The sequence below is a fragment of the Peromyscus californicus genome, unplaced genomic scaffold (assembly GCF_007827085.1).
Source record: "Peromyscus californicus insignis strain IS unplaced genomic scaffold, ASM782708v3 Scaffold_14__1_contigs__length_90479793_seg_2, whole genome shotgun sequence".
Lineage (NCBI taxonomy): Eukaryota > Metazoa > Chordata > Mammalia > Rodentia > Cricetidae > Peromyscus > Peromyscus californicus.
Genome location: NW_026294436.1, coordinates 20411794 through 20425405, shown reverse-complemented (window position 1 = coordinate 20425405; position 13612 = coordinate 20411794). Strand labels below are relative to the sequence as shown.

Below are 13612 nucleotides of genomic sequence, written 5' to 3'. Positions count from 1 at the left end.
CAGGCTGACCTTGAACATGCGGCCATTCTCCTGCTTTAACCTCTTGAGTGCTGGGAATACAGGCCTGAATCACCACACCCAGCCCTGATCTTTAACACCTCGGTCACCCTCACAATGCCCTGGTGACCCTTACCAAAGAAAGGAAGGATATTTCCTCCCAGTGAGTTGTGAATCCCACATCTTCGCAAACACCCTGAGTAGATTAACAAAATGTCCAAACTCTTGTCTCCCTCAAGCCGATCTGTCCATCCAGAGCAGTAATCCCTAGCTGGCACAGCCCTGCCCTTTCTGGTCCCCTAGGGCAAAGGACCAGAAAGCCCTGCCTCCTGGCCACCCTGCCCCTGTCTGCCTGGGGATCCAGATGCCCTGCCCAGAACACTCTTTTCCCAGGCCCTTCCCTGCCTTTTTGACTGGGAACCTGACTTCCCAGGGCAGGGCGGGCAGGGCGGGCAGGGCGGGCAGGGCGGGCGGAGGAGGCCAGGGACGTCTGGGAAGAAGCTCAACTTGGCTTCCAGTGCTTTGAAGCCAGCCTTGCTCCCCTGTGGAGCCCAACTGGCTGCTCAGCTGGAGTGAGGGATTAAACGCTGACTGATGGGGCCCTGGATTACAGTCTCAGGCACCACCGTGTCCCCAAGGAGTTCCCTGCCCCTTGCCTCCTAACAAATGAAAGTGGCTTGCCCTCCATGCCCTCCAGTCTCTCACTGCACAGAATGATACCAAATCATCCATCCTGCCAGACTCGCCTGTTTCCGACTCCTCTCCCTCAGAGCCAGAGGGCTCTGCACAATTTTGTGAGCCGATTTTGTGAGCATGGGAAATGGCAGCCACCTCCCACCCCGCAGGCAGTGTTCCGGGTGTGCTTGTTGGCCCATTTTCAGGATCTTTTTCTGCCTCGAGGTCTTCCTAAGGTTTAGCCCCCCTTCCTTCCTCCTGTCACGGTGCTCTGTTTGCCTATTCCTTTCCTCACCATTGGAAGACCTCCATGATGACCGAGTGTGGAGTCCCTGACATCCTGGACTCCATTCCGACCTTGTTCCTTCCAGGCGCACACATTTCCTTGCTTTGTGTGAAGCTCAGTGGAGGATCCCCTGGCCCTGATCCTGAGCTTCCTCAGCTGCTGACCTGTTTTCAAGACAAAGATTGCCCCACCCTACCTGTGGGGGAACCCATCAAACAGGCAGCCAACAGCATCCAGGGCCAAAACCAAAGCCAAAAAAAAAAAAAAGTAATTTGCTGCAATATGTAAACAACTTAATGAATGCCAACTGGTGTTTACTGCTGGATAAGATTTCCCTCCACCTGTGACCCCTCTAGGGTCCAGAAAAGGGGCCAAAATTCTTGGGAAGCTACGGAGTATAATTCTGCCTTCCCACCCCCCACCCTGGGAGTGTGTGTGTGTGGGGGGGGGGAGTTACATGTTTTGTTTTAGTGGGGAAATACTGGTTGTCAAGAACTGTGTAATATCTGGAAACTTCATGGCCTTGCTTGGTTCAGGTTATTCAGCCTGAGCTGTAATACTTTGTCTAGTTCACCCCAAGTCCTTAGCAGGAAGTAAAACAGCCAGACTTTTGTTGAAGGTTCTGATAGACAGAGAAGCAGGGGTGGCGCACCTAAGACTACTTTCCCTCGAGAGTTCTCCTTCAGTGACCTACAGCTCCTACAACTTGGAATGAAGACAGACACATGGGTAGCCTCTGCCTCCGCCTTGCATGACCTGGAACAGATGGCTGGTTCTTTCTGGCCCTCACGTGTGAACCAGCATGCTCAGGTCCTTGCCAGAATTTGCATGTTCTTGTGAGAGAAGAGTTCTGTGCATCCTGAGAACATTCTAGTGCTTCTGTTCTTAGAGCTAGAGCCTGGGGCACAGCCCCTGAGGAGCAGAAATCTACTTAGCCTGGTCACCAGAAGCAAAAGGCCCCCATCCTGTGGCCATCTTGTCACCCTTTCCTCATTTTGAAACTTCTGAAGGTTCCATAGTCCTGGTGTCATGACAAACTGGGATGGTTGGCCATAGTCCCACCACACCGCCATTCCGGGTCTCCTAAGTGGACAAGAGGTCTTTTCACTTTGGTTTGATTTTTAGTTCATGTCTTTTATTAACCCATACACGGTCTTCTGGTCTGTAAATCAAACAATACATGGCACACTGATGTCTGCCAGAGCAGCTGACATTGAAATGCCCCCGAAGGGCCCTCTTGATGAAGGTGACTCATTTTGCCATTTTCATTCACCTCATAGTGTTTCAAGTCAGTCAATTTAACCTTTTTTCTCTTCTGCTTCTGGAGAGCAGTTTTAGACCTCACCCCCACCCCCAACTTTCTTAGCACCACAAAGTCTCAACACCAGGTCAAGTGTCAGCTCCTTTGGAGTGTTATACTCAAAGTGTAAACATCTTCCAGGTTTTTGTTTGTTTGTTTGTTTGCTTGTTTTTTGTTGTTATTTTGTTTTTTTGTTTTTAGCAAAGGTCAAACTTTGCTGATCAGGAATTCCTTCCTTATGCTAGATTCTGGCTTTTGTATTTTCTGTGGTATCCAAGGCTTCAACCATGATAGTCTTGCTGATCATTCATTGGAAAAACCTGTATTGTGGTTTCAGCACCCACATTAAGCAGCTCACAAGCACCTGTAACTCCAGCTTCAGGAGCTCTGATGCCCCCTTCTGACTTCTACAGGCACACAGACATATATGGCATATACTCTCACAGAGACACACGTATACACATAGGTAGGTAGTTAGACAGATAGACAGACAGACCCACAGACAGACAGACAGATATAAATAAATAGACAGGCCTTTAACTTGACTTCTGATATCACCTCCCACCCCCTTTACTCTCTCTCTCGTCTCCTCAGGTTTATCTGGGAACCCTACAGATCTGGAGAAGCGTAGACTTGTTTTTGGACAGAACGTGATACCTCCGAAAAAGCCCAAGACTTTCTTAGAATTAGTGTGGGAAGCCCTGCAGGATGTCACGCTCATCATCCTGGAGATTGCAGCCATCATCTCCCTGGTCCTGTCCTTCTATCGACCCCCTGGCGGAGACAATGAAAGTGAGTGTCTGAGCTGCGCCATGTGGCTGACCTGGGTCCATTCCACACCGCCAACCATACTTAGTACCGGTGGCTGACAGGTTGTAGTACACAGTGTTCCTGTTACCCAGCAGGCTCTGCAAAGGAGAGCAGCTAGCAGCTAGTAAGCCATTCTCCTAACCGTCCCCCTCCCCTACCACATCCTAACTCAGAATGCCACCCATCCTGTGTCCTTACCTCTGCTGCTCAGTGCGTCCTGACCATAGTGCTTGGCATTATGGGAAAGAGCAGTGAGCCCCGACTGCGCTTCATGTCACTTGCATCGGCATATTTTGTGCCATTTAGGAATTAGCACAAATAGATCTGGTGGTGATGAGATGACAGTCCATCCTGCTCTCTTCTGATTTCCTTGGAGAGCAGGGTTTTTTTTTATGTTCTATTGCTCTCTTTCCATGACCTTCCATCTGTGGAGGTTGTGGAAGTACCACCCTCGTTCCAACGACTCTTTCTCCCCTCCCTGGCTAGTCTGTGGTCAGACTACAAGTAGCCCAGACGACGAGGAGGAAGCAGAAACCGGCTGGATTGAGGGGGCAGCCATCCTTACCTCGGTGATCATTGTGGTGTTAGTGACAGCCTTCAATGACTGGAGCAAAGAGAAGCAGTTCCGGGGGCTGCAGAGTCGCATTGAACTCGAGCAAAAATTCTGCATTATCCGGAACGGTCAGCTCATCCAGCTCCCAGTGGCTGAGATTGTGGTGGGAGACATTGCCCAGATCAAATACGGTGAGAGCACTCTGTTTCTCTGGCCTATGCCCCACACATACATTTGAGGAGTAGGTCCATTGACATGAAAGGCTAGGAGTTTCTGGATCCCCGCCCCCAAATAATCCCCCAGCTTGTGCTAAATTATCTGGTAGAATTTAGGAGGTTGCAGGAAGGAATTCTGGAGAAAGCCATAGCCAAAACTCTTCCAAGGGATTGTCATACTTGTGCCCTGTTTGGCTTAGGAGTAAAGGTATACAATATTTAGGCCACAGGAAGGTATCGGTTTGAGATAGGTGTGACCCTAGGGATCAAGCCCAGGGCCATTTGCAGTATAGGTAAGCCCTCTACCACTGAGGCCCTCCACAGCTCCAGAGTTACCTTTAGATGCTCTTCAGCTTCTCGTGGGACCATAGCCCTCTGGGTTTTGCCGGAAGAGCAGCCCTGAGGTGGAGTGGAGGAGCTGGCTCTTACCTGCTTGGCCTTACCGTCAACCTTTCCCTCCTACACCAGGTGACCTACTCCCTGCAGACGGAATCCTAATCCAGGGGAATGACCTGAAGATTGATGAGAGCTCTCTGACGGGAGAGTCAGATCATGTCAAGAAGTCTCTGGAGAAAGACCCCATGTTGCTCTCAGGTATAGCCTCTCTGGCTGCCCAGGTCATCATCCATGGCCCCCAGACAGTCAGGCTACGGGTTCTGGGCCCTGTTCCCTCTATTAGCTCCATTCTTCTTCTTCTCTTGGGTTCAGATGGAGTAGAAACATGTGGGTGGTCCTGATGCAGGGATGTCAGTAATCTGAAAGAAGTTTTTCATAAAGTGTTATGGGAGCTCTGCTATTTGGGAAGATGGCGTAAAGTTAACACATTAACCTTAACCTCTGTTTCCTTGGTCACTTTAAATGGGCTCATCTCTTGGCTTTCTCTTACCGCCTTCTAAATAGATTAGTGTCCCTAAAGGAAAGGGAGCTGTGCATGTGTGTGTATTTCATACCAAATCACAGCTAAGAACATCAAACGGTACTCATGTCCACCCTTCCCTTTGACAGGGACTCACGTGATGGAAGGTTCTGGCCGGATGGTAGTGACTGCTGTGGGTATCAACTCTCAGACCGGAATCATCTTCACCCTCTTAGGGGCCAGTGAGGAAGATGAGGAGGAAAAGAAGAAGAAAAGTAAGGGACATGCCAGATGAGAATGAAAGTCTCTTTGCTCTCTGTGAATGAACTCGAGGTCAGAGAGCAGATGCAGATGGAAAGCCTATTAGAAAAGTCTGCTGGGATGAAGCGACGGATGTCCAGACTCCTTGCCAAGATGCACATGTCACTTGTGGGTCTGGAGAGGTGGCTCAGTGGTTTAAGAGCACTTGCTATTCTTGCAAAGGACCTGGGTTTGGTTTTCAGTGCCCGTGTGGCTGCTAATAACCATCTATAACTCCAGTTCCAGGGGATCCTAGCCCTCTTCTGGCCTGTGTGGACATCAGGCACACACATGGTATATAGGCGTATGTGCAGACAGACAGACAGACAGGCAGGCATGCACGCACGCACGCACGCACACGTCAACCTTATGTCTCTGAGGACCTCTGATGAAAACACTGAATCCTGGCTCAAAGCCCTCAAGTCAGATTTTGTTTGGACCTTAATTCCTGTATCTCGGGTTGGTTGTGAAGCGTTGAGTTAGCCCTACCCTGGGTGAGCTGGAAGGTGCTCCAGCCAAAGTGCCCCGGGTCCTCCTCCTCTTCCCTTACTCTCTTCCTCACGGATTAAGGAGTAAGTGAGCCATCACAGCTAAGAGGAAGGTGAGTTGAGGAGAACATGGGTCCCGCTGAAACTGTGGGCCTCTGCAGAAGAGAAGGACAGTTGGAAGAGTGGGACCGGAGAGGCCTTTAGACTAGTCTTGGTCCAGAGTAGGACCAACAGGAGTAAAAGACCCAGATGTTAATGCCAAACTCACACCTTTTTCTGATCATTCCTTCTTCCCGTGGGGAGAGAACAGTTCCTACCACTTGGCCAAGGCTCATCTTAGGTTCTTAGTAGAGAGCAGTTTATGAATAAGAGACAGTCTCTCAGAACCCAACTATTCATTTCCACAGCTACCCTCAGATGGACACTTAGGAGAACAACACTCGTGCTGTTGAACTGACCCGGAAATGCCTTTTAGGGCCTTTCCGTGGGCTGAACATTTCCTGCCTCTCTCTCCCGAACTCCCACCCCCATTTTCTCAAGAGATTTGACTCAAGCCAAGAGCATCCTCCCTCCTAGCAGGAAGAGAAGCTCAGGCGTGACCATGTGTGCACATATCTCAGCACTCAGCTCTGGTCCCAAGGATTCATGAGAACCGATAGGAAGGATGAATGAACAGAGATGTGAGCTTCCTTGACATGTATCTCCCTGCCCTACAGCCCACCTCCTTCCTTCGCTGTAGCCCTTCTATGCTGGGAGAGGACCAACAAATTAGATATCTGATCATCTCTTTTTCTTTTTTTTTTTTTTTTTTTTTTTTTTTTTTTGGTTTTTCGAGACAGGGTTTCTCTGTGTAGCTTTGCGCCTTTCCTAGAACTCGCTTTGGAGACCAGGCTGGCCTTGAACTCACAGAGATCCGCCTGGCTCTGCCTCCCGAGTGCTGGAATTAAAGGCGTGCGCCACCACCGCCCGGCCTGATCATCTCTTAGTAGTCACTTTGGGTCTCCACCCCACTTTTTTCTTTCTTGTTCAAACAGGTAAAAAACAAGGAGTCTCTGAAAATCGCAACAAAGGTAACCTCTCCACCCACTCATGTGCCATCTCTATCTGCCCACGCTCAAACCAGACCTTTCCAGGCCATCTGTCTCCCTGCCCTCTCCATAATCTGTTACCTGCTGCTGTGGCCCAGTGCCTCATCCTGAGGACGGTGCAGAGATCCGGGGGTGGGCTCAAGGCGGAACAGCAGCACCCTCTGCTGTTGGCTTGAGGAAGCGCATGCCCAGAATTCTTAGGGTGTGGGACACGGATCTGCTCTTCCCAGAGTGCTGAGCTCTGCTTCCCCGCCCACACCGGCAGTTTCTGGGTTGGAAGTCATGGTGGAGGACATGGGCTGGGCATTCCCTGCACCCTCCTCTGCTGACAGTCTCACCGGTGTCTTCTGGTTCTGTATTTCTTCTCTGCTCGTCTGCTCTGAGGCTTTGGAGAGAGACTTTTCTCTCTGCCTCTCTGCCCACTTCTTTCTTTGTTCTCCCCACAGTCTGTTTTTGTTCCTCCTGATATGGTTTGTGTTTCTCTTGGTGGCTGTGTCTACATCCCATCTCTGTCTTGTTTGTGCATCAGACAGAAGAGACTGTATCTCAAGAAGTACTTCCTAAGCAAACAGTGACGTTGGAGGGATGTTGGGGACCAGCAAGAAGTAGTCTTGAGACAGTTCCTAAAGCTATTTTTTTTCCTTGTTACACACATCGTAGTACTCTTTAGAAATAAAATCACTGTATCAGAGCACCAGGGCTTAAGCAGAAAAAAAAATTGAATCTCGGGTTTCTTTATTCTTCTTCTAAAAGGGAAATACATGGGTTTACTGGGTCTGCACATCTCTGCTTTCCCCTTACTCTAAGTCTTCATGGCAGCGTCTTTTCTTTCCCCCAGAATACTGAACTCAGGTTCTGCTTGCTACTTCAAATCCATGTCCTTCAACTTATATAAGAAGTAGTTGAAGAATAACTTTGGTCTGGGGGGGGGGGGTGGGATCTGTGTTTCTTTCCTGATTGGGAGTTAGGGGGGCTTTTAACAGAATAGGCTAGGACCCTAGCATCTGCTAGACTCTCCCCTTGGTCTATGGTAAACATTCACTGTTTTAAGCTCTGGATTCCAGAAAGTCTGCTTGTAGTGATGGCCTTAGTGGTGTAATTAATCCCCTTGTTGCTATAAACCTGGCATGTGACTCTGAGGGGTGCCAGGAAGTTGTCATGAAGAGGAAATCCAGACCCAAAAGGCATCCTCCACTTCATCACCAGTTGTTAGATTTGTCCCAAAGGCCCTAGTGGAGTCCTACATCTGGCACCAGTGAGGAATGATCAGAACTGAGGTCAGGGGCCTAAGGGACATTCCAGGAGAAAGACAGAGGGGCGTCTTGCCTTCCACCTGCCTGCCATTCACATCCTTGCCTACTCACATGCCCCACTTGTGTGTCTACCCTAGCAAAGACCCAAGATGGAGTGGCCTTGGAAATCCAGCCTCTCAACAGCCAGGAGGGTATCGACAGTGAGGAAAAGGAGAAGAAAGTAAGCAAGATACCCAAGAAAGAGAAGTCGGTGCTGCAGGGCAAGCTCACGCGCCTGGCTGTGCAGATCGGGAAGGCGGGTGAGTAGCTAAGCCTGCCTCCCATTGCCGGTTCGAAACGCTACCCTGTGTGCTGGCTACTACAGTTTCCTTCCCGCCACACCAAGCAGGGCTGGCAGGAAGACGCTGGCACTTGAGGTGGCTCCTGGGATCTACATAGCTGTATCTTTGGCCACTCCTGGGCTTTGGAAGAGAGCTATTTCCTACGTATAAAGGTTAATAGCCCCAAGGTCTCTTTCATCCAAACAGCTGGCGGGGGGGTGGGGGGTGGGGGGGGTTGGAGGGGGGGTCTACTGGAGAGGGGGTCATGCTAGCAAGAAGGAGGTTAAGAACTCTCACCTGTCCTATAATCCCTCAAGGGCAGAGGGGGCTGCAGTTTGCTAGAGGCGATCCCTCCATAGTGGAGGAATGTCGTGGCCCAGCATGGAGCAATAAATACATAGTAAAGATTGGAGGGCAAAGAAGATCGGTTAAAGAGACTATTCAGAAGACGGTTCCTATAGTGGGGGTGACAAGTGCTTTCTCCATCATCCACCCCTACACTTTCCTGCCATCTTCTGGCCTAGGGGAGCAGCAGGAATGGGGACAAAAGGATAACTCCTTCGTGCAATGTTCCTCAAGGTGTGGTCCTCCAGTGAGTGCTCTGTCATGTTCAGTATGCTTCTCTGGGCACAGTTCTCCAGCTGTCCTTGCTAAAGTGCGGACTACCTTCAGAAAGTCTGTGGCAGGGCCTGAGAGTCCACAGGGATCTGTGATAGCTACAGCAGCAACCACTGTTTGCAGTCTGCTGCCGGGTAGCCGCATTTTAAATATTCACTAGCCCCACGTGTCCAGTAACCATCTTTCTGGACAGTCCCAAGTGAGAGCATCTCAAGCACCGCAGAAAGCTCTGGTGGGAATGTATTGACCTAGCCAGTTCATTTCAGTCAACACTTAGCTCATTCTGACTACCTTGAAATCTTCTATGTAGACTCCATGAGCTGAGCTGTGGGTGCACAAGTCCCCTGTCAAGCCCAGTATCCAAGTCAGAAGCATTAACTAGACCCCTTAGCCCAAGTGTTCTCCTCATCCCTGCCTCATTCTTCCTTGGAGGTAAAAAGTACCTAGAGATCGGCCACAAGTCCATGTCAAGCTAGGTCAGGACTTGTGTGAAATGAGCAAGATACCTTCCAACCCATAGAGAAAGAGAGCGCACGCGCGTGCGAGCATCCATAAGTTTTCATACCACAGGTGCTTTGCTTCCTTACTTTGGTCCTTTCCTTAATCAAGCCAGAACCAAACTAGTCTCCTTTCACTAGCGGGGGAGGTGGGGTGGGGGGTGAGGGGGTGGAATTCCCAGCCACCACATGGTGGCTCACAACCATCTGTAATGAGATCTGGTGCCCTCGTCTGGCCTGCAGGGACGCATGCAAGCAGAACACTGTATGCATAATAAATACATCTTAAACACACACACACACACACACACACACACACACACGGGCTGGGAATTTAGCTCAGTGGTAGAGCGCTTGCCTGGGTTCGGTCCTCAGCTCCAGAGGGAAACACACACACACACACACACACACACACTCACACACACACACACACAAGCCCACAAACTCTGTCATTGTATACAAGCCACAGAGAATGGGAGAAAATTGTAATATATAACTTTCTAAAGCTTATGGTTTTAAAAACTATAGGAAGCGCCAGCTATAACACTCGAGAGAGCAGGCCCTGCACCTCTCCTGGTAGCACAGTAGAGACAACCCTATTGATGGAAGTGTGGGTGAGCCAGACCCAAAGTTGTGAGCATGGGGGAGCTGTCCCCACCATTCGTCTGTCGTGTAGCGGTGTGGGTGAGGGAGAGATGCCCCCCCTTACCCCTTACTGCCTGCGACAGACGGGCAAGCTGGCCCTCCCCCTCACCAGCTGCAGCACTCAGGAAAGCAGACCCTGCACCTCACCTGGGCAGCACAGTAAAACTGACCCTGTTATTAATAGTGTAGGCGAGCCAGCCTCGAAGGTGTGAGCATGGGAGAGTTGTCCCCATTATTCATCTGTCATGTGGCAGCATGGGCTGGGGAGAGTTGCCTCCCCCCTACCCCCCCACCACCACCACCCCTCCCCGCTTGCCCATCAATGCCTATGGCAGGTGGGAGAACTGGCCCTGAGGTCATAAGAGCAGGAGAACTGTCCCTGCCCCTCACCAGCTGCAGCACTCGGGAGAGTGGCCTCTACACCTTGACCAGACATCACAGTAGAGCTGGCCCCAAAGGTGTAGGGGAGGGAGAATCAAAGGTGTAGGTGTGGGAGTATGGTGATATATTGTGTACCCTAATAAAGTTTGCTTGAAGATCGGAGAGACAAAGGAACAAGCCACTGCCACGCCTCACCTCACCAACTCCACGAATCCTCTGACTTAATGCCTCTGAGTCCTCAGTCAAAAGGGGTCCAGCTGAAAAAGCCTTTAGTTCCTGTCTCCTCACGCCTTATATACCTTTCTCTCCACCCAGCCATCATCACTTCCTTCCTAGTGATGGGATTAAAGGCATGTGACTCCCAAGTACTGGGATTAAAGTTGTGTGACTCCCAAGTACTGGGATTAAAGGTGTGTGCCACCACTGCCTGGCTCTGTTTCTCTCCTAGACTGAGTCAATCACATGTAGTCCAGGGTGGCTTTGAACTCACAGAGATCCAGATGGATTTCTGCCTCCTGAGTTCTAGGATTAAAGGTGTGTGCCACCACTGCCTGGCCTCTATGATTAATCTAGTGGCTTGTTCTGTCCTCTGATCTTCAGGCAAATTTTGTCAGGATACACAATGTATCATCACATGGAAGACCCGACCCTGAGGATATGAGAGTGGGAGAACTGGCCCCGCCCCTTGCTCATGCCCCCTGCAAGGGGTGAACTAGCCAGGGCCATGCTGGAGAGCTCACCCTGGTGAAAACAGGAGAGGGCTGGCGGGCTGACCAACCCTACAACTACCCAGGCCCCAAACCAGAGTTTTGTGTTGGCCCACCCCCATGTCCACCCCATCTGTGACCTGCTGGAGCACAGGTAGTGATGGTGACGAGGGGGTCGGTCCTGTGGTCCCAGGGCTGCAGGATCTCCACAGCACAAGCCAGCGGCAAGATGTCCAGGGAGAGTCCCAGTGAGGGCCCAGCATCGATGGTATAGCAGAGACCAGGGGCCTCAAACCAGACCAATGATTCTATGTGATGAAAGCCTGCATGTAAAGATGGATGGACAAAGGGGTTTACTGTGTGACTCACTGTGTCCCACTGCAGCTTCTATGACGGGATTTTCCCCTTCTGCCTTTTTTTTCCTTTTTTCTCTTAAATTTTATTTTGGGGGGCAGGGAGATGGGTGGAATTGGGAGGCATAATGTAAAAGACACAAAAACTAGATTTTTAAAAAGCTAAAAAAAAAACCAAAAACCAACTATAGCGAGGGTCTAGCAGGCTAGCAGGCTAACCCCTGTTCGTGTGCCTTGTTGCCCTGGACAGGTCTGATCATGTCTGCTCTCACAGTTGTCATCTTGATTCTATACTTTGTGGTTGAAAATTTCGTGATACAGCGCAGATCATGGCTGCCTGAGTGTACTCCCGTCTACATCCAGTATTTCGTCAAGTTCTTCATCATTGGTGTCACGGTTTTGGTAGTGGCTGTGCCAGAGGGGCTGCCACTGGCTGTCACCATCTCACTGGCCTACTCTGTAAAGGTAAGACTGGAAAAATACTCTGTGTTACTTAAGGACAGAGATGGGAAAGAAGGGTTCCGTGTGCCCTTCAGTTAAAGGATGAGCTATTCTGTCCTTGGTACACTTTAGGTGGTCCCCCAAGAACAGAAGCCCCTAGCTCTAGGAAATGACTGTTCAGTTAGTTGTTTAACTAGATCAGTAGACTCTTAAAGCCTCGCAAAAACAGTACCCTGCATTTTTGTGCAGGACTAGAAAACAAAGAGAGAAATGTCGGCTAGGACTTAGCCCGCCTGTGACCTTTGTTTGGGGGAGCTCTGTTGGTCCCCTTTCAACTCCTTTCTCTTTTCCTTTGTAGAAAATGATGAAGGACAACAACTTGGTACGGCACTTGGATGCTTGTGAGACAATGGGCAACGCCACAGCCATTTGCTCTGATAAGACAGGAACACTGACCATGAACCGCATGACCGTGGTGCAAGCTTACATTGGGGGCACTCATTACCGCCAGATCCCAAGCCCTGACATCTTCCCACCCAAGGTCCTGGACCTCATAGTCAATGGCATTTCCATTAACAGTGCTTATACTTCTAAGATTCTGGTAAGCTTTCCCACTGTCTGGGCACCTGGAGTAGGTGACTGGGGAGCAATGTTCATTTTGCCAGAGATAGCTCTTCTGTCCTAATTACTTCTCTATGACTGTGCTAGCACCGTGACCAAGGCAACTGATAGAAGAGTTTATTGGCAGCTTACAGTTTCAAAGGGTTAGAGCCCTTGCCTATCACGGCAGGGAACATGGCAGCAGGCAGGCAGGCAGGCAGGCAGGCATGGCGCTGGAGCAGTAGCTGAGGGCTCACATCTCAGTCCACAAGCAGGAGGCAGACAGCACACTGGGGATGACATCAGTTTTCAAACCCCCTTGTGACACACCCCCTAATCCTCCCTAAACAGTTCTGCCAACTGGGGACCAAGTATTCAAATCTATGAGCGCATGGGGGCCGTTCTCTCTCAAGCCACCACATCCTCTGTTATTATTCTGTGTGAATCTCCATTCAGCATTCTGTTTCTTACTCTTGACTGAACGTGTTCAGGGTGGACCTATGGCAGTGATTCCAAGAAGGAACCTCAGGCCTACAGCAGACTTAGAGTTATCCAGAATTAATTACTCACTTTCCAGAAACAGAGAGAGAGAGCACTTGAATGAGACTTCCAGAGGACGAGACACCTCATTACCATAGAGCAACTGTAAGATCCCAAGACCTGTATGGCTATGAGTCAAGGTCACCTCTGAAAGAACAAAAGCAGATGCTGCCTCCCCTGTGGGCACTGGTATGCCTGCCCAATCTGCCGGCCCAAGTTCTCTCTCTGGCCCAGATATCTCGCTCATGACTTCCATGTCTGGTTTTGTTTCTGTTTTTTCTTTTCTCTCTCAGCCTCCAGAAAAGGAGGGAGGCCTACCTCGGCAGGTAGGCAACAAGACAGAGTGTGCCCTGCTGGGCTTTGTCACAGATCTGAAGCAGGATTACCAAGCAGTTCGCACTGAAGTGCCTGAGGAGAAGCTCTTCAAAGTGTACACCTTCAACTCAGTGCGAAAGTCCATGAGCACCGTCATCAGGAAGCCTGGAGGGGGCTTCCGCATGTTCAGCAAGGGCGCCTCTGAGATAATGCTGCGCAGGTGAGCCCCTTCCCTCCCATTTTCCCCTTTGAGACTCCCCCTCAGGAAGGTCTGAGGGCCCGTGCCGAACCAGTCTGAAGGATGAGTGACCCTCCAGCCAGGTAGTGACATTTGAACTCAGGACAGGCATTGCTTCTCAGAACCTTGCTGACTC

The 13612-nt window shown here is 50.3% G+C and overlaps 1 protein-coding gene across 6 annotated transcripts in view; it reads left to right on the top strand.

Moving 5' to 3' along the window:
* The window catches only part of Atp2b4 (ATPase plasma membrane Ca2+ transporting 4), a 103419-nt gene that overhangs the window by 60170 nt on the left and 29637 nt on the right, over positions 1–13612 (top strand). For 4 of the 6 annotated variants that reach the window (XM_052736985.1, XM_052736991.1, XM_052736989.1 and 1 more), the window contains exons 3-11: positions 2853–3050; positions 3555–3812; positions 4305–4430; positions 4842–4967; positions 6515–6550; positions 7959–8120; positions 11593–11807; positions 12142–12384; positions 13217–13458. In XM_052736985.1, the coding sequence (XP_052592945.1) occupies positions 2853–3050; positions 3555–3812; positions 4305–4430; positions 4842–4967; positions 6515–6550; positions 7959–8120; positions 11593–11807; positions 12142–12384; positions 13217–13458 (1606 nt within the window). The remainder of the gene's footprint in view (positions 1–2852; positions 3051–3554; positions 3813–4304; positions 4431–4841; positions 4968–6514; positions 6551–7958; positions 8121–11592; positions 11808–12141; positions 12385–13216; positions 13459–13612) is intronic. The other 2 variants (XM_052736986.1, XM_052736990.1) reach the window with 1 other exon arrangement.